The sequence below is a fragment of the Podarcis gaigeae genome, assembly GCF_964106915.1.
Source record: "Podarcis gaigeae genome assembly, chromosome: 11".
Classification (NCBI taxonomy): Eukaryota; Metazoa; Chordata; class Lepidosauria; order Squamata; family Lacertidae; genus Podarcis; species Podarcis gaigeae.
The window spans coordinates 22,790,891-22,818,158 of NC_139687.1; the positions used below are offsets into that span (position 1 = coordinate 22,790,891).

Below are 27,268 nucleotides of genomic sequence, written 5' to 3' on the forward strand. Positions count from 1 at the left end.
GTTATGCTTCGCTGTCTAGCTGTACGTGTTAATCTGGTCTGTGACCGTTTAATAAAATTTGATTTGATTTGATTTGGCATGCAATAACATTGGATGAGTATAGCTAAAGTTGAATATCCCTGTCCTATAAGACCATTAGTGCAGTGCTGTTGCAAAATTTTAGACCCAGCCTGGACATTTACAAGACAAAGCTGATAACTGCATGGTATTTCCATTTGACAGCTGTGATTAACATCCTGAAAGCTGAAGCCTCAGTATTGGAAAATCACAGATTTCTCTCTGGTTAGATAAAAGCAGGGTACCTCTGAAACTGAAGAGGCATGCTGGAAAGTAATGAACCAAACTGAATGTTCTTGTACTCGGAATCATCAAAAGAATGCAGAGAACAATTTTTGATGGGATTTTAAAACCAGAGATATTGGAGTACTTCTGTGTTTATCACGGCCATCAAAATAGTACTACTTGCATTTCAGCTTTCAATTCTAAATGTCTGGGAGAAATGCTCATTTCACAGTTTGTTCTAAACTGTTTTTAATGCTGTATTTTATATTGCTGTACCCTGCCCTGGGACCTTCTGATGATTATTAATAATAATAATAATTGCTCCTTTATATTTTATAACCTTGTTCATTTCACCTTATTAACTTTAGTCATATTGCGTAGACGGCAAGTCAGTTATCTAAATACCAAATTGCCAGATGATGAGTCATTTCCATGGTGCACAGTAGGAACCCAGACATGGCGCTGGAATATCTGGGATTCCAGGCCCCATTGGGATCTGAAGGTCTATATGCAAATGAGCAGAATGCAGGAGGGACCTCTGTTGAGCAGCTGAAGACCTAACAAGTCACCAGCCTGAGACAGCCAGGAAGCCCTGTTACCACTTGGCCCAAATCTACTTTTCTTTGTCCAAGACCGGTCCAGGAAGAAGAAGAAGAAGAAGAGGAGTTTGGATTTGATATCCCGCTTTATCACTACCCGAAGGAATCTCAAAGCGACTAACATTCTCCTTTCCTTTCCTCCCCCACAACAAACACTCTGTGAGGTGAGTGGGGTTGAGAGACTTCAGAGAAGTGTGACTAGCCCAGGGTCACTCAGCAGCTGCATGTGGAGGAGTGGAGACGCATACCTGGTTCCCCAGATTATGAGTCTACTGCTCTTAACCACTACACCACACTGACTCTCAGGAGAATATATAATGTGAAAGGAGTGCTAAACTCTGCCAAAGCATGTCTACTCTTCATGAAGAGGACAAAGCTGGAGGTAGTTTTCAGAGCTTGCTTTGTTATCTAGAGCCTACTCTTGTTCTAGAGATTATTATTGGAACAAATTACCTACCTGTGGGTTGTCCATAGGCCTGCAGATCATGTAGGTATCTGATGGGCACCTTAGCCCCATGCAGATGATTAAACTGGAAATGTGTGTGTATGTATCTGGAGAAGAAAACCAAAGATTATGAGAGGCATGAATATCAAAGTTCTGTGAAGAAAGGTTGAGGGACTTGGGCATGTCTAGCCTGAAGAAGAGGTGATTAAGAGGTGATACCATGCTATCTTCACATATTTGGAGAGCTTTCACATATATGATGGAGCAAATTTGTTTTCTGCTTTCCTCCAGAGGGGAGAACCTGAATCAATGGTTCAAATTACAGAACAGAAAAGAAAAAGATTTAGTCTAAAAATTAGAAGGACCCTCTGGATGGCATGAGCTCTTTGACAATGGTCACGCCATTACTGGTGTTGTAGTAGTGGATTTCCTACATTGGTAGGCAGTTGGAGTGGGTGACCTTTAGGTACCTTCAAACTCTGATTCTATACCTCCTGGTCCCACCCAACCTGCCACACATTAACTGTAATTTTTGCACAATTTACGTAGCTGTTGAAGGCACAATCTGTTCACTCCATTTTTGCAGTGTGTATATATAGATCCTTGTGTAGACAAAATGATCAGTGTGTGAAGGCTTGTGGGCACAACCCTGACCCCCCCCACTCTCAATTTCTATGCCATTTAACAGTTTTCACAGTCCTTTTGTCTTGCCTCTTGCTATTTCTGTTGGACCTCTGCTGTTGGCTGTTGTTTCCAGTTTGCAACTGCACGGCTGTGCCCTGTAGGCTTCAACTGAGCAAGACAGACAGAATTTGGCTGCTCAAATCATTCCAGAAACCACTTCACAGATGAAAAGCCTGCAATAGAATTAGCACTTCACCTAATGCCTTGCATTTCGATACTTAATTTTGTGCAATTACAAAACTATGTATATTCAGCATTCTCGTGATTTTTTTTCAAGTAGCACTGCTTTATAAGCTCTTTCTAAATTTAGACATTAATTGGGTGTAATTTAAAATGACATTTAAACTTGTGAAGTAATTTGCCTTCAATAACGCCATGTTTTAGGTTTCCCCAATTATTTCTATGAAAAAGCATGATATTGTTAGTTTCAAAGATTTAGGAATAATGGAACAAGGTTTAAAGTGTCCCTCCCCCAAATTACCCCCTCAAAAAAACCGAAGAATGAAATACCTTGCTTTATAAAATTTGATGAGGATAAAAGGATAAATGGACCTTGCATATTGTCAGGGCTTTTTTTCCAGCTAGAATTCAGTTCCAGCACCTCTCAGGTGGGTACCATTGCCATTCTAAGAGAACAAGGGAGGTGTCCATGGTGAGTTTTGGCACCTCTTTTTTTAGAAAAATAGCACTGCATTTATTATTATTCAATTGTTCATCAAATATCCTTTATTAGGCATAGCGAACAACACATTATCAAACAGACACCGTATACAAATTGTGCAAAATACAAGCTCATCATAACAAGGTTTGTCCCATATTCAAATATTATTATTCCTTTTTATCTTTTGACTTGAGTGAATGGCAAGTGGAATGATTATGGCAAGGGTCATACACGAAATAAATATGACAGACAAAGATCAGTGATCTGCAGATTAACATCACTGATCCAAAGGATGAAGCAAAGTCTTTTAACATATGCCCCATTTTATTATAATAATAATAATAATAATAATAATAATAATAATAATAATAATAATAATAAATTATTTATATCCCGCCCTCCCCAGCCGAAGTCGGGCTCAGGGCGGCTAACAACAATAAAACAGTACAAAAATACAGCACAAACAACACTCTAAAATCATTCATTATAAAATTAATTAAATTCAAGCCACTGGCCACCTTTGGGCCAGAGCTCCGCGAAGGTTGCCAAGGGAGGGAGTCAGGCTATGCCCTGGCCAAAGGCCTGGTGGAACAGCTCTGTCTTGCAAGCCCTGCGGAAAGATGTCAAGTCCCGCAGGGCCCTAGTCTCTTGTGACAGAGTGTTCCACCAGGTCGGAGCCAAAGCCGAAAAAGCCCTGGCTCTAGTTGAGGCCACCCTGACCTCTCTGTGGCCTGGGACCTTCAAGATGTTTTTATTTGAAGACCTAAGTTTCTCTGTGGGACATACCAAGAGAGGCGGTCCCGTAGGTACAAGGGTCCTAGGTCGTATAGGGCTTAAAAGGTTAAAACCAGCACCTTAAACCTGATCCTGTATTCCACCGGGAGCCAGTGCAGCTGGTATAGCACCGGGTGAATGTGATCTCGCAGCGAAGACCCCGTAAGGAGTCTCGCTGCAGCGTTCTGCACCCGCTGGAGTTTCTGGGTCAGTCTCAAGGGCATATGGATGCTACTTTAGTTCCCTTCAGCCATCATAATTGGCCATGTGAGTTTTCAACCAAGAGGCCCCCTCCCTCCTTTGTTGCCTCCCTGATTTACCAGGGCTCTAAATTTCATGGGAATTTACATGAGTACATAAGAAGCTACTTGTTTCAAGAAGTTATCCCTTGTACCCACCAAGGGTGATGGGGAGAGTGATGGGAGTTGGAACTAGTCTGCTTACCCCCCCCCCCCATATTTCCCTTTTGCATGTTGATATAAAACAGTAGTGTAACGTCTGAAGAGAGCTTAAGTTGATAGCCGCCAGACAACTTGTGGAAGCAAATTCCACAAGTTTAGATATATGAAGCAGTACCGTACTTCCTTTAGTCTGGATTTCCCACCATTCTGCTTCACTAGATTACGTTGGGTTCTAGTATTATGAGAGAAGGAAAAAACTCTGTTCCTTTTCTCCACAATGTACATAATTGTATACTTCTCCAGCGTGTCACCCTTTGGTTGTTGTTGTTTAGTCGTTTAGTCGTGTCTGACTCTTTGTGATCCCATGGACCAGAGCACGCTAGGCACTCCTGTCTTCCACTGCCTCCTGCAGTTTGGTTAAACTCATGTTGGTAGCTGCGAGAACACTGTCCAACCATCTTGTCATCTGTCGTCCCCTTCTCCTTGTGACCTCCATCTTTCCCAACATCAGGGTCTTTTCCAGGGAGTCTTCTCTTCTCATGAGGTGGCCAAAGTATTGGAGCCTCAGCTTCAGGATCTGTCCTTCCAGTGAGCACTAAGGGCTAATTTCCTTAAGAATGGATATGTTTGATCTTCTTGCAGTCCATGGGACTCTCAAGGTCTCCTCTAGAACCATAATTCAAAAGCATCAATTCTTCGGCGATCAGCCTTCCTTATGGTCCAGCTCTCACTTCCATACATCACTACTGGGAAAACCATAGCTTTAACTATACGGACCTTTGTTGCCAAGTTGATGTTTCTGCTTTTTAAGATGCTGTCTAGGTTTGTCATCGCTTTTCTCCCAAGAAGCACGCGTCTTTTAATTTCGTGACTGCTGTCACCATCTGCAGTGATCATGGAGCCCAAGAAAGTAAAATCTCCATAGGTAAATTTATCCAGAGCCCATATAATTTAGGTTGCCCTTTTCTGCCCCCTGTTATTATTGTAAAATGTACATGTTGGACAGGTACAGTGGTGCCTCGCAAGACGAAATTAATCCGTTCCGTGAGGCTCTTCGTATAGCGTTTTTTTCGTCTTGCGAAGCAAGCCCATTGACAGCTTAGCGGATTAGCGCTATTAGCGGTTTAGCGGCTTTTAGCGATCAGCTGTTAAGCGCTTATCAGCGGATCAGCTGATAAGCGGCTTAGCGGCTTAGGAAAAGGGGGGGAAGGGGGGAAAAACCCGCAGGAACTCGCAAGACATTTTCGTCTTGCGAAGCAAGCCCATAGGGAAATTCGTTTTGCGAAGCGCCTCCAAAATGTAAAACCCTTTCGTCTAGCGGGTTTTCCGTCTTGCGAGGCGTTCGTCTTGCGGGGCACCACTGTATTAGGAAAATTCAGCAGCAAATAGTATACACAAGCCAGATACACAATATCACTATCATATCCCAACATTCTTGTACAGCAAAATGCAGATTCTTTTTGGATGAGCCCTTTCCTCACTCCACCCTTAGTAATTTGGGCATGACATCTGGGTAAATCTCAGATAGCTGGCCTTTCAAATCTCATTGCACTGATTGCCTGCTAATTTGTATTCATTGTCGTTGTTAACCATAAGGTTATAAAAAAGAAGGTTGTCTCTCTGCTGTGCACAATGACTGTAACAGATGGAATAATAAGTTCAAAGGGTTTATTTGAATTTTAGTCCCATCAGTCTCCTCTGTATTGTTTTGTGAGTTCAGCTATGAGAATTTGTCCAAAACAAGCAGTTTGTGGTCAGTTAGCTCTTTTAGCCTTGATGTTGTTGTTTTTTGTTCTTGGTTTTGGGCCAGAAATGGTCCCTAATGGTTGGTTGTGCAAAATATTAAAACGTGCTGAAGAAACGCTTTAATTCCAGGCAGATGCCCATACCTGTAAATGACTCATTTGCATCCATGCAAACAAATCCATACTCCCAGCTTTTTATATCGAAGTCTGGTTGACCTGAATTAGTTTTCCACATCATTTTAGTTTGCTGGATAAATGTAATTCTCAGGGACAGGCCTAGTTCTGAACACCATAATGTTGCTCTTATTGATCATAGAGCTACATTTTGACTGCTTGGTATTGATAAACAAACCCTTTATAGATAACAGCCCTGTTTAGGGAAGTTTTTAATGTTTGATGTTTTATCACATTTTTAATATTCTCTTGGGAGCCACCCAGAGTGGCTGGGGAAACACAACCAGATGGGAGGAGTATAAATAAATTATTTATTATTATTATAATACACAGAGAAATACTGGGATAATATAACATCATTTTATCCAAAAATATGAATTCATGCTTTGTCAATCAAATTATCCCCAAATCAACAAAAATATTCCAATGTTACTAAAAACTAAGTCTGAGAATTTTGGGGGGGGGCCACTAGGGGGCGCATCGGAAGATGGCTGACAATAACATCTCTCCAACCCACACGAGGTAATTTGGAGGCTATGATGGGAGTAATTAGCCTCCCTACCCCCCCCAGGATGGTGGGGGGGGGACTGCCCTTGCCTGCTGTGCCCTATACCACCCCCGAATTTGTGGGGATGGGGGCACTAGGCACAAAGCCCTCCTGTGGGATTCCGGCACTCCTGGACGCCGTCCCTGATCCGCGCCACTAGCAGCAAGAACTTCAAAATAAACAATTTGGATGAAGGAATGCACATATTTCAAGGAAGGAGGGGGAGTAAAGACTGCTAACAGAAGAGATCTCTGATAAAACAAGACAAGAATAAAACATGAGAAGATACGCCAAGATACGGTATGGCAAATGACTGATGGGGGAGGGGGGAAAACTTTCCTTTCTTTCCTTATGTGATTAAACAAGAATCCCCTCCCCTCACGAGTCAGAAATGTCGTTTTAAGGACTTAAGCTGTGGATTTAAGGCTGTGTGGAGATAAACTTTCGAACCAAAGCATGTTTTAAGAAGCGCGTGGAATGTATAAGAGCTTTGGAATGACACAGTTAAAAATGCCGTCGCCATATTGGGAAGTTCTGTCGGAGGTCTTGAGTCTGGGAGGAGAAAGAGAGAAATAGAGCTGTTTATATATTGTGGGTGAAACTCCTCAGAGGGACTTAAGAGCGACAGTTTTATGAGATCAATGATGGAAAGAGTGATGTTATCTATGAAGGTGATGATATATGGAAACCATCTCGATTTGAGGATTGGAAGAACGGAAAATTCACACAGGATTATTATTGGTGTTTATTGGCTTGAGACTATCAGAAGAGATCATAAAGAAAAAAGAGAAAATATATGAACAAGATGTGATGTGGAAACAGCAAGATAAGACTGGATAGAATTATGAACTCTGTTTGGACTGATTTGGATTGATTTGGACATTAACGCAGTAGCAAGAAGATGATCAGAATCCCCCTTCGGATCTTGAAATATGCCCCCCCCCCCAAACAAAATTTAAAATTCGGCTTTGTAATTTGGAATTTATGTGATGTGATTTAATTTGATTTGATTGGCCGGTTAATAAAAATTATTTTTTTTTAAAAAAAGTCTGAGAATTTTTTATTTATTGTTTGTGTATTATAAACTTATGTTCAGAAAAGTTGTAATGACCACTTCATAATACAGTACATTATAGTACACTATGATGAGCTATGAGTATTATAGATAAATAATACAATTCTAATTTTTAAAAATTACCTAATGCGCTCTCTTTTTTCTGAATGTCATATAAAGTCTCTTCAAATATGCATGTTTGTGCTGCTTGCTTAGAGAAGTAATTTTCTCCTTTATTGTTTGCTAACATTTCCCCCATTCTTCCTACATGTTTTCTGATTAGTCATAAATTATTTAGTATGAGCCTAGGCTAATTCTCAATGAGTTCACAAGGCTAATTATCTGTGGCTTTTACTATATACTCTGGTTTTGAAATATGAGATTATCTACCTTCCATGTCAGTGGGCTAAACCTTCTGTCTTCAACTTCAGACTTCAGTGCTATATTGGAGAATGCTGTGCATATATTTTACAGTCAGCTAAAAGTTTTTTTAAAAAGGCAAAATATATTGTTGAGAATTTTTGAATGAAAATGTTTTTTTTTTAAAAAATCATCAATTCAGTTATCAAAATAGTTTGCAAGCTAATGCTGTAAACCTATACAAACTTAACTATTAAGTCCCACTGAACTTCGTGGGACTTATTTCTGAGCAGGCATGTAGGGTTGTATTGATCCATAATGGCACAAAAGTTTCCAACTAAGATTAAACTTAATTCTGTAGAAAATAATTTTTGTCCAAACTAGGAGCACTGATTGATGGTAAACGATTCGCTCTCCCGACTTATATTTCCATTTTGTCTTCATACATCTCTATGTACATGAAGCTACTTAGAGACTATTACTTGAAGCTTAATCCCTATTGTTAATTCCTCAAGTTTTTACAATTGGTGATGCAACATTAAGTTCCTACTTAATATTACTATCTGATTACCATATATGCCTGTCTTCTATATGCACATTTCTTGCAGAAATGTGTCACCTCTTAATTAAGAAAAATATAAGTATTTTTCCTGCCTTTTAATAGTTATATGCAGTCCATTTAACTGAGATTAATTTTAATAATGTTGTCATTCTTTATTTTAAGTATTACTAAAATTCAACCCACCTGTGAAATGGTTATCACCTACCATGAAAATGAAATTATGCAGTTATGTTAATAATTCTGTGTTAATTAGTTTAGAATTTTTGAGAATGAGGCCTGTGCATCAGGACTTTAATTACACTTGTGATTTCTTTAGCTTTCTCAACAGTTTTAACTTTATTTCCTTTTTTTCAATAGGTAAGTCATTCAAATGAGATAACCAATTCTCTTTATTTAAGCTTAACAGGAAAACTTGGAGCTAATTACATCATTATAGTAAACAAAGTATCTTGTGGCACCCTGAAAGACTTAACAAATTTATTATGGCATACGGTTTTGATAGTCTTTAAGGTAGGGCTTTCCAAACTTGGGTCTCCAGCTGTTTTTGGACTACAACTCCCATCATCCCTAGCTAGCAGGACGATGGGCAAGGATGATGGGAACTGTAGTCCAAAAACAGCTGGAGACCTCAGTTTGGAAAGCCCTGCTTTAAAGACTCTTTGGTTTTCTTGATTTTCGGCTACCCCTCTAGAAGTTATTACCGTATTGGAATATAAGCCACACCCACAAATAAGCCGCACTTTTAAAATTCAAGGGGATAAAAAGAAAAAAAGACGATACCCTTAAATTCTGCAGGCGCTCACACCGGTAAATGGCAAATGTAGAAGAAAATCCTTTGGATACACGAGGGGACTCCTGGCACTGTTTGCCTGCAATCCCAGCTGCATTCTGGGTGGGAGGAGCTGTGCTGCATTGCTATTGATCTGTATCCTCCTCCACGTTTTTTCCTACCCAGCTTTGGGGGAGACTGGGGGCGATATCGTAGAAGCCAGTTTTTATAAGGTCGTGAATTTAAGCCGCCCTTTAACTTTTCACGGTCGGAATTTGGGGAAATAGTGTGGCTTATATTCAGGCCAATACGGTATATCTTTACAGTAATCCCATTTACCATTAGCCACGCGGGTCCCTGATCAGAAGGTCGGCGGTTCGAATCCCCACAACGGGGTGAGCTCCCATTGCTCGGTCCCTGCTCCTGCCAACCTATCAGTTCTAAAGCACGTCAAAGTGCAAGTAGATAAGTAGGTACCACTCCTGCAGGAAGAGTAAACAGCATTTCCGTGTGCTGCTCTGGTTCGCCAGAAGAGGCTTAGTCATGCTGGCCACACGGAAACAGTGTCCCACGTCTTCCTATCCTGCCCCCTTTACAAAGACCTAAGGAATGAGATTATTACTCCACTCATTCTCTCCAACCCCGGCCGTTCACCAGACATCACACTGTATTTCCTCTTATCTGATACGGATAGTCAGATAACAGAGAAGGTCGCGAGGTACATCGAAAGAGCTATGAAATTGAGGGCCACCATCTGAGTGACAGACTTGTTCATCTGACGGACCTCCTTTTGCTTGTTCTTTTCTCCCTTTTATCCTTATTTCTATTTTTAATTCTTGTATAGCTGTGGCCTGTTGGCTTTGCTAATAAAGTTTTGATTGATTGATTGATGCTGGCCACATGACCCGGAAGCTGTACGCCGGCTCCCTCGGCCAATAAAGCAAGATGAGCGCCGCAACCCCAGAGTCGGCCATGACTGGACCTAATGGTCAGGGGTCCCTTTAGCTTTACCTTTAAACTGAATAAGCATGGGAGATTGAACTGGCAAGAGAGAACCTCTAAGCTTCCACCTCACCCCAAGCCTTAGAGATTTAATGCATCTTTGTCTAGATTCAGCTTCATTTGGTTTCTATGTTTCTTGGTAGTTGGAGACTGAGGATGCGCAGGGATTGTAGATTTGAAAAGCGCAGAATACAAAGAGACCCCAAACCTGCCTTGTACATCCTTCTTCAACTTGCAGTATGAAAAGCAAAACCATCAGTTGCACTAAGCAAAAAACTGGCAGGAGAACAAATGTTACAGATTACCTCCATCATCAGTGTACATTGCACATTCTTGGTAGCTTGTTTAATTTTATTAATTTAGATGGCTTTATTATGCAATAGGATTTAATTCATAGTCTAGCATAAACATTTCAGCAACTGTTGAACAAAATTATGAAAGAGACGAGCCTTAATTACTTTTTCATCAAAGTGATAATCAGAGAAGGCAAACAATCTGGGGAAAATTTGATGTAACACTTGTTTTATTTGTTCATAACTTGGCAAGCGTTGTGTTGCAGGTGCGATGAGAGTACCGTATGAAATATTAAGGCTCTGCAGAGGAAGCTGTTTATTGAATTTATCTGTCATTTTCTTTTCACTTCAGAAGCTGTTGAAATACTTTTAATTTCCTTGGACCATGCGCCTCTTGTTCCAGACCATATCCCAGTTTTATTTTTCCTCGCGGAATCTGTTTTGTATAGACTCTGTTATGATACAGTGGAGAAGCCGCATCTCTTCTCATGTGAAATCAAGTTGTCCAAGGTATGTTGTATTTTTTTTAAGAGTAGCTGTCCGCGTCCTGATACCCTGATATATATGTTGTTTCATTTCATGGCTACTTAAGTGCCACTCTAGGCCTTGTGTACCAATCTTGCTATACTGTGATCTTATGCCATGAGATTCTTTGCTCTCTTCTGACAGTCTGTGACCGCTCAAGGTTGTAGATGTGGAATGCTGTCCCATTGGAGGTCTTCTAGGCTACAGCTGCATCCATCTTGAGACAGCCATTAAAGATAGATTTTGTCATCCTTTTGGCCTTTAAGAATATGTTATTGTTTTTTTGGAAGGGGGGTTAAATGTTTGTATTGATTTTTGGTTTAGCTCAGGGGTCTGCAACCTTTAAGACAAAAAGAGCCACTTGGACCCATTTCCGAAGAAGAAAAAAAACTGGGAGCCGCAAAACCATTGCAACATTTAAAACAAATATATCTCCAGAGCCGCGATCTGACAGCGGGTGGGAAGGTGACGTCGGGACAGTGCGTGACTAACGCACGCACCGCCCCCATGCGACATCACAGCCAGTACAGCGCCCGTCACAGTGGGGAGTGTCAGGGCGCACAATGCGCCTCCTCCCCTCGCTAGTATCCGCCCCGGAGCCGCGGCAAAGGTGTAAAAGAGCCACATGCGGCTCCGGAGCCGCGGGTTGCAGACCCCTGGTTTAGCTTAATGGTGTATACTGCTTTTGGTGATGTATAGCATTAAGTTGATGGAGGGAGGGAATAGTCATAAAGGTAGTAACATTTAAATACTTCATTTATAAGATCCATAGGGGCGCTTTCAGATCTATGGCATTGTTGACAATTTACATTACCGCAAATAAAAGCAGATGTTCAGTTTGCTGGAATGCATGCCGTGACTGTACTAACGACAGACAGCTGTTTCTTCTAGATCCCAACTCATAATCTTTGCCATGGAAGCGAGTTATGGGAGCTGCAGTTTATATGGTCCACCTTTTATTGGAGAAAGTAATTTTCATCAACATGTTCAAGTGAAAGCAGTGCAGTCTTCTTTTATGCTATCCTCATTATAACTCATTTTATCTTGAATTTTTATCTCTCTGAATTCACTGGTTTTGAGTATTCCACAGTTCAGCTTTCAAGTGACATTTTAATGAGATGCTCTAAAATACATACAAAAATCATCAGGAGGTGTTTTTTTTTTTGTTCTCAATACATATGGATAGCTTGGATTTTCTAATAATTTCCATGATCATCTGGCATAATGTTCTTCTCACTGCTTAAATGATGTGACCTTTTTATTCTCCCATATGGATTATCATTAACTCAGATGTATTATGTTAGGTCACATAATCTTAAAGTACCAGCAAGAGATTTATGCATTCAAGAGAGAGGACGAAATTGAGGCCATGTAAATGAAAATGTCCAAATGAGAACCATTTGCTTCTGAAAGCTAAGTAAGACCTGCAAGATAAATGATGGTACCAAATTGGACTTCAATCTTGTACCTCTTTCCTATGATTCATAGATCCCTTTCAAACAACACATTTTTGTCTTGATCACAGTGATTTCTCTGCTAAAACTTTATGATCTCTTGCTAACCACTGAGCGCCATTTTTTTTACACAACACAAGCTGTCTATTACTAGGGTCCTCTTCCTCAGTTCCCTAAATTGACATGTGCACACACATGTGAGTGAAGTTGTTGCAGTGCAAATGCACCCGATGAGCCAATTCAGTGCACCCGCTGGTGTGTTTGCACCGCAGTGACCTTGCTGATGCATTGCCTATTCCTCTCTACCTTCCAGTAGGCAGCAGTGATGTGACTGAGCAGATTTTGGGTGAGTGGCGGTGCTCCATTAGGTCTTTCTCTACTGGGGAATTGAATCTGAGCCTCAGGAAATATGTGTTGTAGCTATTATAAAAGTTAGCATTGCGCAAAAGAAAAAATTAGCTGTATGTGAAGGAGTGTGAACAAGCACAATCTTTAACGGGTGCGGGATGAAATGATAGGGAGTTGTCCTCCTCCATTAACCTTGCACAAAAGTTGATAGAAGTTACTAGCCCACCAAACAAATTACTAGCATATCCATTCACATATAGTTAAATTAATCACTTGTGGCAAATCAATTTCCTGAAAGAAAAAGAAAAACCTTGTATCTTCCGATTTCCTTCCTTCCTTCCTTCCTTCCTTCCTTCCTTCCTTCCTTCCTTCCTTCCTTCCTTTTTTACCACGGACAAAGAAGCATTACTGGAGCAAACCTGCTCTAGTAATTTTTGCATAGGTTCTCTCCCCCCCCCCCCCCGGATTTAAAAAAAACACCTTTCTGTGTATTAAGAGAATATATTGTATTAAATATTTTCACTGCACTCAAGCCTGTTTCCAAGCAAAGCAAAGACGTTAAGTATTCCACCTAGTCTGGTGAGCCCAATTATTTTGACATCTCAAGTTCTAATATAGTCCCCAGGACTTCTGTTCTCTTGTTTACCACTTTATTTTCTTTAATGATGGCTGTATAGAGAATATTAACTTTCTCAGGCATTATTGGATTCTTTCCACCAGTTTTTCTGGTTTGGCTGGTATATTAAATAAGAGAAAAACAAAACAAAACTGATTTGCCAAGCAAAAGATTTGTTGAAAATTGGTTTTTGGTTAACGAGTGCATCATGGACAATATTAAAACACATTTCATATGAATATCTGGGATGCTTCCTTCAGCTGTATCTGTTTTCCAGCCTTCTTATTCCTCTGTAAGGTATACTGCAGCTCCTATAATTAACTTGGGTTGTTATTAGGTTTTCGGGTTCAAAGAGAAAGGACCCCCCCCCCCCACATGCCCCTTTCGCTATAAAGCTTGAGGCACACTGAGTTGGATCCAGACTTCAATTCACTTCGGTGCAAGGGAGCAAGCAGGCAATTTTCACTTTTTCCTTTCCTTTGCGGCTTCTGGTGCCTTCTGGAAATCTGCTCCAGAGAGTTGTGGGACAATGGGGCAATTGATGTTTATCGCCTCCCCTGTTCCTTCAGAGGGAGCCTCCTCCAGATTTTGTTGCCTGCCGTGAATGGTGTTAACGGAAAAATCCAAGGGCTCCCTCGGACAAAAACAAAGACACCAACCAGGATTACTTGGAGCAAAACAGCAGCCTGTAGGCTTGGCCTTTATTGATCTGTTGCAACAGGGTGCTCCCCTCACCTGCAGGAGAGAGGAGAGACCCAGAAAAATGGTGGGCAAGGCCTTATAATTGCCACCCTGTAGATCAAGACCACCCTTAGAAACATCATACATACATCACAGAAGGGGTGTAACCTAAGACCACCCCTCAGATACATCACACCTACATCACAGAAAAGGCGGTCTAAAACAGAAATTTGAATATTGTTTTTCTCCTGTTGTTGTTTATCTCCTGTCTGGCAGGTTACTTGATTGGATTGCCTGGGGAGCCTGGCCAGTCTTTTGTAGTGATAAATACTTAGTTCCTGGGCCATGTCACAGGCTCACACCCTATTCAAACACAGACATACCCTTAAGACAGGATTTGTGAAGGAAAAGACAATGGGGAGGCTTTTCCAGTTTGACCTTGCAGAGAAAACATTTGCTCAGTTTAGGAATCAAAATGGTTCCAGGTTGGCCTTCCTGTGCTGATCTATGTATGTGCTTGGTTGGTACACTTATGAACATGACCATATATCTAAGACCATAAAAGTCCTATCACAATGGAACTGGGCCCTTTCATTTGCCGAAAGAACCCCACCCTCTCATTCACCTCTTGTAAGAAATCTGGCAACTGGGACCAGCCACCTCTCACCCTGCACTACTATAGCAGCTTGCAAGCAGGGGACACTGTGGGGCTGAATGCTTCTGCAATGCAGTGCCAGTACTGTAAATAGCTGGAGAGTGTCCTGCAGTTCTCTGCCCAGCAGAGATCAAATGACACAAGAAGCCAATAAGATTCCATTTAGACCTGTAAAGCTACTGACTTTGACCTGGCCCCTAAGTTTGTTCAAGCTTAGTTTGAGTCCTTGCTTGATTCCCCACCAAACTTCTGCTTGCCTCTGTATTGAAACAAATGCTTGACTCCAGGCCACCAGTCCCGATAACTTGATTTTCACTCCCCACCCCTTGAGATGCATTTGGTAGTAACCCAAAACAGCACTGCTACTCTTTTCTCCCCATCTAAGTTTTTTTTTTAACCTGTCTCTATACATTTCCGCAAGCATGCAGCGTAAAATATTAGCTTTTAACAATGGCATCACCATGTGGTAAATGCAAGGGAGGCCTAATAGGTCATTGGTGCACATTCCCCTTTGTCAGGAAGGCAGCAATAACTAATGTTCAAAGGTGTTTAGTACAATTTCGTTTTTGAAAAAAGCTGGGAGATATCCAAAATGTTTAGATAATTGAGGTTTAAACCAGTAGAAGTGTCATATTTATACAAAACAATGCCTCTGAAACATTAAGGAATCTTGATTAGTATGTTACCTGATTGCAGGTTAAAAGTCTTAGGGAAAATGTTACAGAAAGTGTAGAAAGAAAATTGCCTTTCCGGGTCATAGATTTGAGGTAGAGACAACTTCTGGGTCCTGAGCATAAGCAAAGTTACGTTAATTGATAGAAAAATTTCAAGTTTTGCAAAAGTTTAGGGGGCAACAACAAATGAATGTAACAGACATGATACTAATGGACGTGTTTTGTGTTTCTTTTGCCAGCTTGGATTTTTGGTCTTTTTAAGGCTTCTCCTGTTCTATTTCTTTGGTTACCAGGGGTTTTCTGAAGAACACAGATCCAGGCTTCATGTTGGCTTGAAAGGTAGCAATTATTTCTTTCTAGTTATCTAGCTTTACATATTTTAGATTGTAAGCCTGAGGGCAGGGACTGCCTCACCACTGATCTGGGAGCTTTTTCAGTTAGAGAGCAGGGTAAAAATGTTTCGGATAAATGCACTCATAAAATATTTGTGACACAGTTGGGAATCCGGAGCATTTAGCCACCCCATTTAACTAACCACCCCAGGAGTGCTGTAGAAAAACCTGCGCTGGATGAGAGAGGCTGCATCCAGAGATACCTCTCATTCTGTTTCCCAGCTTTGCTGCTGGCTATGCACTAACTGTAGAGCAGCGCTGCCACTGTATTTATTTACCCTTTATTTTAAATCAGGACTTCTTGCTGTTCCTGAGTGTCACTTCTACGTTTGCAATCCCTCTTCAGTCTGAAAACAAGTATAACACCTCATATCATTAACTTTTAACACAAGATTCCAATTGTCAGAAACACTGTACTTAAATCAAGTGTTTGTTTTAGGGAACAATGTAATGGTTACTGGTGTGAAGCACAAGAAATCGTTATCTAGCTATTTTAAAGCTCTTTCCTCAGATGGTGTCTTAATTAAGAGCAGGCTGTTTAGCATCCTTGACTTATGTAAAGTTCACATGGACTGTTCTTCATAAGTAGTCTGGGGCTTGTGATAGGGGGCTGTGATGCCTTTTTTGTAGCTCAACATTTGTGGAAAATGTTAATTGTATTCCATTCCTAAGGAGAGAGAAGTACTTATATATCAAGCTACTCAGTACTTTTCCTGGTCATCTCCCGAATGCTATTAATGGGGAAGCTAAGACCAGAGGGTTCTCAAAATCAATTAGAAAATGTTTCTCAAGTATGCCCATAGGCAATCTTTCGTTTGCAGGGAGGGCTGGGTGAATAGGCAGAAGAACAGAGGGAAAGCCCTGTTGGATCACGTGAAAGGCCTCTCTAGGCTACGAGTTCTTACAGTGGCCAACCGGATGTCAGTGGGAAGCTCATGTTGTAAACAAAAATTTCCCTTTTCCCTTATGGGGTATCCAAGAGCCCATATAGAGTCCTTACATAGGTTCCCTATTGGTAGGGGAAGATAACAGAGGCCAACCAGAGAATATTGAGAAGCAAAGCAGCTAGTAAGCTTGATCTTTATTGAACTGTTGCAACAGGGTGCTCCCCTCACCTGCAGGAGAGGAAGAGGAACCCAGAAAAATGGCGTGCAAGGCCTTATAAAGACTTTTGAAATTGCCACCCTGTAGATCAAGACCACCCCCAGAACCATCATACATACATCACAGAAGGGGTATAACCTAAGACCACCCCTCAGATACATCATACCTACGTCACAGAAAAGGCGGTCTTAAAACAGAAATTTGAATGTTGTTTTTCTCCTGTCGTTGTTTATCTCCTGTCTGGCAGGTTACTTGATTGGATTGCCTGGGGAGGCTGGCCAGTCTTTTGTAATGATAAATACTTAGTTCCTGGGCCATGTCACAGGCTCACATCCTATTCATATCTTAAATGTGCCCTTAAGACAGGATTTGTGAGGAAAGAGACAATGGGAGGTTTCCCACTTTGACCTTGCAGAGAAAACATTTGCTCAGTTTAGGAATCAAAATGGTTCCAGGTCGGTCTTCCTGTGCTGATCTATGTATGTGCTTGGTTGGTACGCTTAGGAACATTACCATACATCTAAGACCTCAAAAGCGAGACATGACTATCACACTCACAAGCGAGACATGACTATAACACCACTCCCGGCACTTAGGGATCTCCGAAACAGTAGAAGTAGAATATAACCATTATGTAACCTTTCTTCATGGGGGAGTTGCTCAACCCCCTTGGTCATTTGGGCTGGCCTTTTCTGAACCTTTTCAAGCTTTACAATATCCCTTTTGAGGCGAGACTGCCAGGATTGTACATAGTATTCCAAGTGCAGTTGTATGGACTTGGGAGCATATCTCCTCTAAACTGGGTTCAGCGGAAACAGGTGTCTTTCATTTGGCGTTAGGCCACGAGAAACAAACTGGCTAGGTTTCTTGAGGGCTGGATAGCAGCCAATGCAACACCATTTTAAAAAAAAAGGATTCAGGGTGATCTGGAAAATTATAGGCCAGTAAAGCTTAACATCTGTTCTGGGGAAAGTAGTGGAAAACGTTGTTAAAATAGGGTCATTTGATCACTGTTTCTGTTTTTACATGCAACTACTCATTATGTTACAGACATCTGAACTAGGCAACAAGCAGTGTATACTTGAAACATGGAAATTTAGGTGAATAACACCTAATCACGAGTTTTTGGCGAAAGTAGATGGCATTTAACAAGCAAAACAAATACAGATGTGGTCTGTTCATCTTGGGTTAAATCCTACCTCAAAGGCAGTGGGATTGTGCCATTTCTTTTAATATGGTAGCAAAGCCAAGATGAGGAATCTTCACACTGCTTCTAATCCCCACCTGCAGTGGATTTCAGGGAGTTGTACTATGTCAAAAGTAAGCCTGTACTGCTTAGCCAAGCTTCTTCTATTTCCATTTGCCAAGGGCCTGCTGGTTCACATACCTTAACCCAACTACTGGAATAAATACCATCCAGAAAAATGTTGGAAGAACATTTCCGCTACAGAGTCTGGCTCTCATTGATTCGAAAGCCACCCGTTATTGTTCCTAGGCTCTTGACTAACTAGAAATAAAATTAGTGAGTGTTCAAAACATATGGCAGAATCTATAGAATCACTTCTAAATGGAGTTTGATTAATGCGAGTCATTCCTGGGGGTTTTACTTCACGCTGCCACGATTTAGTATGTGTTTCAATAGAAAGAGGTTGTTCCAACAAACAGAATGATTTGGCACTGCAAAATCTTCCTGAAGATTTCCCTCAAGCGTGGTTCCGATACACAGCCTGATTCTTCATCAGAATGCCTCACGCAGGCTATGATGTACAGAGAGTGAGACTGCAGAAGAAGACAAGAGTGCTTGATATAATCAGATCAGTTGTCACTCATTCACAAGTTTCTAGCAAACCAACCTAATGTCAAACGCCTTCCCAGCACACGCTTTTCAGCATATATGTACACGGTATGCAGTGACTCAGCAGGCTGTTGCTGTGGTGGTAAGACCGCAGAGGTATTGCAGTCTTGCTACTGTTATTGGTTGTCATGGCCACAAATTCATATACAGAATGAAGAAAACAGAACCAGACAATTAGAAAAATCTTGATATTATATCTGTATCCTTTCCTTTTTGAAAACATGACTCATCTGCCGCATCCAGATTTAGAAAATATATCAGCAGAGAGCTTCAGAAATAAAAGAGCCTCTCTGATTCTCATTCTTAAGGAATGCTGCAATAATATATTGTAAAACTGCAATGGAAAAAGCAACCTGATCCTCAAAATTATTTCATTGGCAATCCCAAATCACTCATTCCAGTGGGAGAAATAGGATGGGTTTCAGGCTTTGGCTGTTACTCTCCTGTTATTACACCTAGGGAATCGGTGGGAGATTGCTGTTAAAACAGTATAAGCTTGGAACACTTCACATCTTACAATGTTTTTCCAGTATAATACACGGAAAAGAAAATTCATATCCGCTTTGCAGAACAAATGATCAAAAGTGTGTGAAGTCTTTAGACATCTGGTGTTTAAGATGCATTAAGGAAGAGGCCATCAACCTTTTGGGGGGCTTGGGCATATTCGCAAACCAAGAGGAACTGTTTTGAGCACTGCATGCACTCCACAACCAAGTATGCACTGCAACCTATTCTATTAGCTACAATAGAATGCTTCTTTGAAGCCTAATTTCTGTGGGGAGAAGAGGACCTTTGGACCTGTATGTGCCCACCAGCACTATGTTCTTTACTTCCATTAAGGCACAGTAATCCCACAACTTACATGGAGGTTACATTCTGGGGATCACACCTAAAGCAAAAGTGTGTAGTCAAAATCCATTGGGTTCAATGTTGGGTGGATTGCCAAAGTCGTTTTTCCTGGAACCCTGCCCACTTCCCACCCCATTTTAATTTATTCCATTTTTTTTTTTACTGCGCATGGAAAGCTGAATGTGCACATTTAAATGTGCATGAGTTGCGGGTTTACTATATATAAAAAATATTTCTGTTTAAAGTTAACATAAATGTTTGTTAGATGAAATCAGCTGGCTTACTGATGGAATTCCTCCTAATTTTGTGCAAATATGCCTATATCTTCTTATAGCATCATGTTAGCCATCATGTTTGTATCTGTCAGGGATAGTTTATTTTTCATTTATTTAAGAACAGAAAATTAATTAATTGCACTTAATCAGGAATACAGCCACCACAGAAAACTTCTCCATACGTAGTGTATGGGTTACATCAGCTCTTGCCTTAGAATCATGCCTGTAGTCTTTTGTTACACCACAAGGGGTCACACAATATTTATAAATCTGCCCTGGAAAACTGCTCTGCTGAAGCTAAATAGTAACAGTAGACGTTGTGTAAAAAATGAAACAAAAACTGTACAGAACAAACTGTAAAACAGTATGATAAACGTAATAAATTTTTTTTGGGTGTGTGTGTGCCATAGCGCTAGCAGCTTCCGAGGTCAGCTACCAACCGTACCCAAACATCCTTTTCATGGTGCATTTTATGTTGAAGGCTGGAGAAGTCATCTGTGAAACATCTGTACTTTCTCAAACATCATTGGCCTCTGATGCAAGTTTGCAAGAAAAGCCGGCTAAGTCTTCTTCTGACACAGTAGGTAACACATGACTGAATTTTATATATAATACACCAAATAGTGTCCTGTTATTAAATAAGCATGCTTGGTGATTCAGGCATAATGACTAAAGTTGAATTGAACTAGATAGATTGACATGTGCTGTTGATAGTGGGTGTGGCAGCATTGCTTTAATGAATCACTTTCAGGGGGAGGGAATGTTAATTAGAACTGTAGCAACTTTTTCCTTTCAAGCAACCCTGTACCTTTCAACATTCTCAAACTTTGTTAAGGGAGTTGAATCCGACATTTTCCTTTCTCCAGCAGAAAAACCATAGCTCACTGATATAGCATATGCTTTGCATGCAAAATACCCCAGGTCCAGTCCCTGGTATCTGCAGCTGGAGTTTGGGAATCCTCTTGTCTGAAACCTTGCAGTGCTGCAGTCAGTCATTATAAACCAGGCATAGCCAAAGTGATACACCCCAGATGTTGATTCCAACTCCTATCAGCTCCAGCCAGCACGATCGGGAGTCAGGAATAGTGAATGTTTGTAGTCCAGTAACATTTCGAACGCGGGTGACACTGTGGGTTAAACCACAGAGCCTAGGACTTGCCAATCAGAAGGTCGTCAGTTCGAATCCCCGCGACTAGGTGAGCTCCCGTCGGTCCCTGCTCCTGCCAACCTAGCACTTTGAAAGCACTTCACAGTGCAAGTAGATAAATAGGTACTATTCCGGCGGGAAGGTAAACGGCGTTTCTGTGCGCTGCTCTGGTTCGCCAGAAGCGGCTTAGTCATGCTGGCCACATGACCCAGAAGCTGTATGCTGGCTCCCTCAGCCAATAAAGCGAGATGAGCGCGCAACCCCAGAGTCGGTCACGACTGGACCTAATGGCTCCCTTTACCTTTACCTTTAACATTTCGAAAGCATCGCTTTGGCTACCTTGATTGAGAGGGACAAATGGTCTGACTCAGTATACAGTAGCTTCTGCTGCTGGAACAAACAAACCTCTGGATCTAGCCTCATGCAGCTTCCCAAATTCCCAAGTATACCATAATGCTGGGTTGGCCAACTCCCAGGAGACTGCAGTCTACTCACAGTTATAAACTGGCAGTGATCTACCCCCTTTTAGGGAGGAGGAAAGCCCCCTTTTCAGGGGTGCAGAGCTTTTTTTAGGGCAGCAGAAGTTGTTTAGCTTCTTTGGGGGGAGCCAGTGATCTCCGTCCAGTGATCTACCTGTTGAACGTGCCTGCCATAATGGATGTTAATGATGATTATTGAAAAGTAGGACATACAGTTTCATCACCGGTGCATCTATCATCAATACAGCTGAAAAAGCATAGCTTTGATGGGGTAGGCCACCCTTTTAAACATTGCCAATGAACCATCCAGTTTGGTTGGAAGTTGAGGTACTCAGTGGAAGCAGGCAGTGTCATGTCAAAGTCAAGAGCAGATAAGGACAGGACCTTGGAGAGCTCCTAGGGGACAGTGCTGGCTGAAGCATTCTTGTCCTGAGGTATCTACATGAAGAGGCCTGGATCGAATTAACCCAGTAGATAAGCAAAAGCAGGGGCTCCCACTAGTGTAGTGAGGCTTCCTTCTCCTTCCCCTGCACTCCCTGTCCTCACCGCAAACCTGCTGTGGGGTGTTTGGCCCAGGAGAAGCCCCAGATTAGCACATCTCAGTGATGGCTGCTGCCAGAGGGGCTCCTGAAGAACTGTCCTACCCTGAGGTAAGTGGAGAAGAAGCAGATACGGATTATTCAAGGACAGCTGTTTGTCCTTTCTGTTTTATTGTACAGTTGATGCTTTTTAAAAAAATGTAGAAATGGTATAAACCACTTTGTGAGATCACCCCTCCTTGCTATACTCCTTGTGCACACTCTCACACAGTGTACTGGGCATTGAACAAGAATACTATATTTCAGGGGTGGCCAACTCTCAAGAGACTGCCATCTACTTTCAGAATTAAAAACTGGCAGCGATCTACCCCCATTTTGGGGGGTTCAGCTCAAAGTTGTAGAGTTTTTTTAGGGAGGAGAAAAGCCTCGTTGGGGGGGGAGTTCCATGGGGGGGGGGTTAACGGCAAGGGACAAAAGGGTAAAGTCACTCACAAAAATATCGCTATGGATCAAAACAGCAGCACAGAGAAAGCCCCCTCTTCCCTTCCAGAGATCATACAACAATGGAGGGTGGGGTGAGGGGGCGTGGCAGGAGTCAGTTTTAGCGACGCTAAGGAAAGGGAGCCAGAGATCGACTGCGATCTACCATAACCTCGCGTGGATCTACCAGTAGATCACGATCGACCTGTTGGACATCCCTGCAATATTTAACAAACACAGGCATTGCAACTAGCTTGTCCATTTCGTCAAGGCCATCCTGCCCTAAATATTTCCTTTTGGTAACTGAAGTGGGGATGGTGCGGAGGGTGCTACTCAGAGAGCAAAGAGTGAATGCTAATGGGCCAGCTTGTGCTCTTATTGTCCTCTCTGAGCCCCTTGAGTCTTCTCTTGGCCCCACTGTGCTGGAGTTAATGCAGCTCAAGGGCTGCAGCAACTCTCCTGCATATTCTGAGCATGAGCCAGAAAGAAAAGCTCAAGGGGGTAGGATATGGGCTGGAATTGATTTTGTTTTAAATTACCCAGGGCTCCTCTTAGAGAGCTTTCACTCATCTTGGTTTGCTGGAGGGTGCTATAGAGATGTACTCCTCAATTTAGAAAACCTTGAGGAATAATTTATTGCACGGCTCAATTAAATATATTATAGAGACTAAGCTCCATTAATAGTAATTGAATCACCACCCTGATATTTTTAGCTGTCTCTTCTATAATGTCTCTGAAATCTTTTTTTCTGCTCTGTTACTTTTTATGGAGAGATTCATAGCTATGCAACAGAATGGCAGCTCTTGAAATAAGGAAAATAAAAATAGGCATATAAGGAGAGACTGTAATGTGTGGCTGAAATGTGTAGGTGGATATCATCTATAATTTACTCAGCGTTGCTGTAAGGACATGCAAAAGCTTCAGAAGTAGCTGGGTTTGAGAAGACTTTCCTTTGTGTGCTGAGCATTAAAACTCTGTTAGAATCTCTTGTACAGGATATGTGTCAGCTTTCCAAATTCTAGCACTTTTTAAAAAAGAAATTGGTTTCATAGGACAAGGAGGAAGCCTTTGTATCAATTCAAAGGCCCTGTTTCCCCCTTAATTTCTTTTCTCCAGTGATTCAGACACACCTTGTTGTCTAGTAGACATCATTGTTATGACAAAGGCTCTATCTTCTTCTTGTCTCCCTACTTGAGGCGAGAACTTACTTAGAGTTAATGAGCCAAATTAAGAATTCTGGCATCATTTTCAATCACAGCTTTTCCATATGTTGGCTGTGGTCATGATGAAGTGAAGCCAGAGTCTGTTTTTCCCATTCATATTCAGCAGTGCTTCTGGAGCAGCATCATACACACACACACACACACACACACACCACCAGTATTCAGCAAACACATGAAAAATGTAGGGAGCAAGGCTGGACCACATAAGGGGGAAGGTCTACCACTGTGTGTGTGTGTGTGTGTGTGTGTGTGTGTGTGATTGCAGGTCTTTTATATTAGTTTAATTTCATTCATTATTTGTGTTGCACTTTTCTGTTGAAATAATAATTGAAGTGGCTTACAGCAAAATCAATACTGTCTGATTGTGCTGCTTGGTTTGAAATGCTTGCAGCTCAGAATTTGTCTTACATTATTTGTAAAAGGAATTGGGGGGAATTGTACCCATAATGTAAGATAAGTGAATATGTGATGTTGGAACTGTAAGACATACACTTGGCATATCTCGAACCCTCATATATAGCCTAAGTAGTTGCTTGGGGTGGCGTTGTGGGTTAAATCACAGAGCCTAGGACTTCCCAATCAGAAGGTGGGTGGTTTGAATCCCCCGGGGTGAGCTCCCGTTGCTCGGTCCCTGCTCCTGCCAACCTAGCAGTTCGAAAGCACATCAAAGTGCAAGTAGATAAATAGGTACCGCTCCAGCGGGAAGGTAAACGGCATTTCTGTGTGCAGCTCTGGTTCGCCAGAAGTGGCTGAGCCATGCTGGCCACATGACCCAGAAGCTGTACGCCAGCTCCCTCGGCCAATAAAGCGAGATGAGCGCCGCAACCCCAGAGTCGGTCACGACTGGACCGAATGGTCAGGTGTCCTTTTACCTTTACCTAGTTGCTTGGGGGTGCAATATATTTAGGGAAAGAAATGAAGTACAGGGTGTTCCGAGAGTTGTGCTCCAATAGCCATGCAATATTGCAAATATTGCCTAGGTTACACCATTCATCTGTTTAACATGGTACAGTATCTTAGGACAAAGATCTTGCAAGGATCTGTACAACAAAGCCACTTGTCAGCCATGGCTCTTGACTGTGTCCCAAAATGTTTTCCCCTTTTTAAAAAAACACATTGTGAGAGCAAAATGACATGTACTCTGCATGAAAATGTAAAGCTGATAAAGTCAAATATTATGATGGAAAATTTGAGATGCAAGTCTATGCAGAAAATTGCCAATTAACTTTGTATTCACAAGGTCTTATTAACGGATTTAACTTTTTTTTTTTTTTAGTCACCCATGGGTACTGGCGGATCAGTTGAATTAAATCCTGAACAAAAGCAGTTCAAAATTAAGCCATTTCTTTGGCACAGCCTTCTTGTTTGGGTTTGTGTACAGAACAGCTGCTCTAATATAGATGAAGTACTCAAGCATGTCCTATTCTATAAGGAAGAGCTTCATCAGGAAGACTGGTAAGGACAACCTCATAACTTGATATAATCTTTATGGAAATAACCTTTGTGCTTAAATGTTAAATAACCTTTATGTCTAAATGTTAATCACCCCAAAGTTGCCTGTCAATGAGATTTATATTTTTTGTACCAGAAGGAGAAGCAATTCATGTACTTTGTATCGCTTCACATTATCAATAATTGTTCTTACCTTTTTGGCAAGGAGCACATATCAGTTTACTTTTATTAAATTATGCCTGTTACGGATAGGAACTTCATTTCAGCATTTCAAGACAGAGTAATTTTCATATAACTAAACAGCTGCAATGAAGTGTGCCATCCTTTTGGGACAGGTACTTGGCTTAAATTTTGGGTGCTCTTTATATGCAAAGTGCAATACATTCTAATTTTGAATGCCTATAATTAATTTTACATTGGAGCTGTCTTCTTGATAGCTTATGCTAATTGAAGTTTCAACAGGTTTCAACTGCAGATTGTACTCATTGATGTTCTACAGTATACTTAATTTTAAGTAATTTTTGCCAGGAAGAAAGTTCTTGGATAGAGACAACATACATGCATTTAGATTACAGCTAATGATAGCCGTGTTAGTACTACAAATTTGGCCTGAAGATCAGATCAGGATCTTCTTGAGATTTGCAGAGGTTCAGCTTGTGTAATCCTATGGGTGACTAGAATAACAGTGAAAAAACAAGCAAAGTTTGGCATTATTATGTTTAGCAAATGAAATGATGTCAAGCCTGGGTTATAAGCTGATTGATGATCACTGGAATCTGGAGTTGACCATGGAAGAAATTAAGGCAGCCACTCATTGGCCCAGTTCTAAAGCTTTGATTAAATTATGGTTTGATGTGAACAAACAGCTTCCTTGTTCTAGCAGTGCTTTGGGGTGGGGATTGGGTTGGAAAACAGAGCCTGACTTACGGTTACTGTATGTGGAAACCAGTTCTTGTGGTTTGTTTCTCCATTAACAAACAATGGCTGTTGGTTCGCCTACAACGGAAAGCCAGTCTCTGGTTCGTTTCCTCCACAGCACCCTGAAGAAAGGAGCACCCTTTGAGTAGCATGTACCAACATGTTGCCCTTTCACTTTTAATTTAAACCATGGTTTAAAGTCACATGCAAACCAGGCCATTGTGTTGTTTTCATTTTAAAGCTTCCTTTAATGGGGAGGCTTATGGTTTCATCTGCACTGACACAGAAATGTGCAGCTCAAGTCCATTTTCACATGGTTAGAACCACCAGAGGAACTCTTCAAAGTGGCAACCATTTTTTCTATACTTGGTTTCAAGTCCAGTGTAAGGAAAGTGTAGAATGAGGTGAGCAGGTCTGTTGGAAACACCTCAGCTGTTTGACTCTCTCTAATCTCAAATTCTATAAATCTGCTTAATCTGTAGCATTGCACCTGGAAAGCTCAGTTGGCTCGAGTGTGGTGCTGATAACACCAAGGTTGCCGTTTCGATCCATATATGGGACACTTGTGTATTCCTGCATTATAGGGGGTTGGACTAGATGGACCTTCCAACTCTATGATTCTGTGATATCACCTGAAAGAAAGGACAGAGCTGGCCAGTTCATCTTTTAGGAAAGGCCGACTTGCTTCCTCGCTTCCAGTTTATGTAATACCCATCATCCCTGACCACTGATCCTGTTAGCTAGGGATGATGGGAGTTGTAGTCCCAAAACACCTGGAGGGCCAAGTTTGGCCATGCCTGTCCTAAACATTTGTGCCAATGCGTTTGCTTAGTGTTGATACAACACCAGTGTAATTTATGCTGTTCGTCAAGGTGAATAGTCACAAAGTATCATGGAGCAAGGGTAGAAGTGAGATGTGAAATCTTGTCCTGTCATTCCAGTTGTTCTGAAAATGCAGAATATTCTGACTTAAACTCTGGTTTAAGCTATCATGGAGAGACTATTCCTGAAACTGCCGTGTCTAACTTGGTGTAATGTATGAAATTTATGTAGTGATACGTTACCAGTGTATATTTAAGGCACTGTTGACTTGGACCAGAGACTCTGGAAGGACGCCCAGAGGCCTTAGTCACTATGTCAGTGTCTTGGCAATTTCATTGCAATGCAGCATCACCACTCTAGGTGATCAGAGGTCAGAACTACAGCTATCAGCCCAGCAGGGATAAAGTCACGCAAGAAACCGATAAGGT

General features: G+C 41.5%; 1 protein-coding gene across 5 annotated transcripts in view; it reads left to right on the forward strand.

Moving 5' to 3' along the window:
• The window catches only part of TMEM232 (transmembrane protein 232), a 141,839-nt gene that overhangs the window by 18,365 nt on the left and 96,206 nt on the right, over positions 1-27,268 (forward strand). For 3 of the 5 annotated variants that reach the window (XM_083702322.1, XM_083702324.1, XM_083702323.1), the window contains 4 exons: positions 10,705-10,862; positions 15,545-15,644; positions 20,191-20,360; positions 24,925-25,103. In XM_083702322.1, coding sequence (XP_083558448.1) covers positions 10,705-10,862; positions 15,545-15,644; positions 20,191-20,360; positions 24,925-25,103 — 607 coding nt within the window. The remainder of the gene's footprint in view (positions 1-10,704; positions 10,863-15,544; positions 15,645-20,190; positions 20,361-24,924; positions 25,104-27,268) is intronic. The other 2 variants (XM_083702326.1, XM_083702325.1) reach the window with 2 other exon arrangements.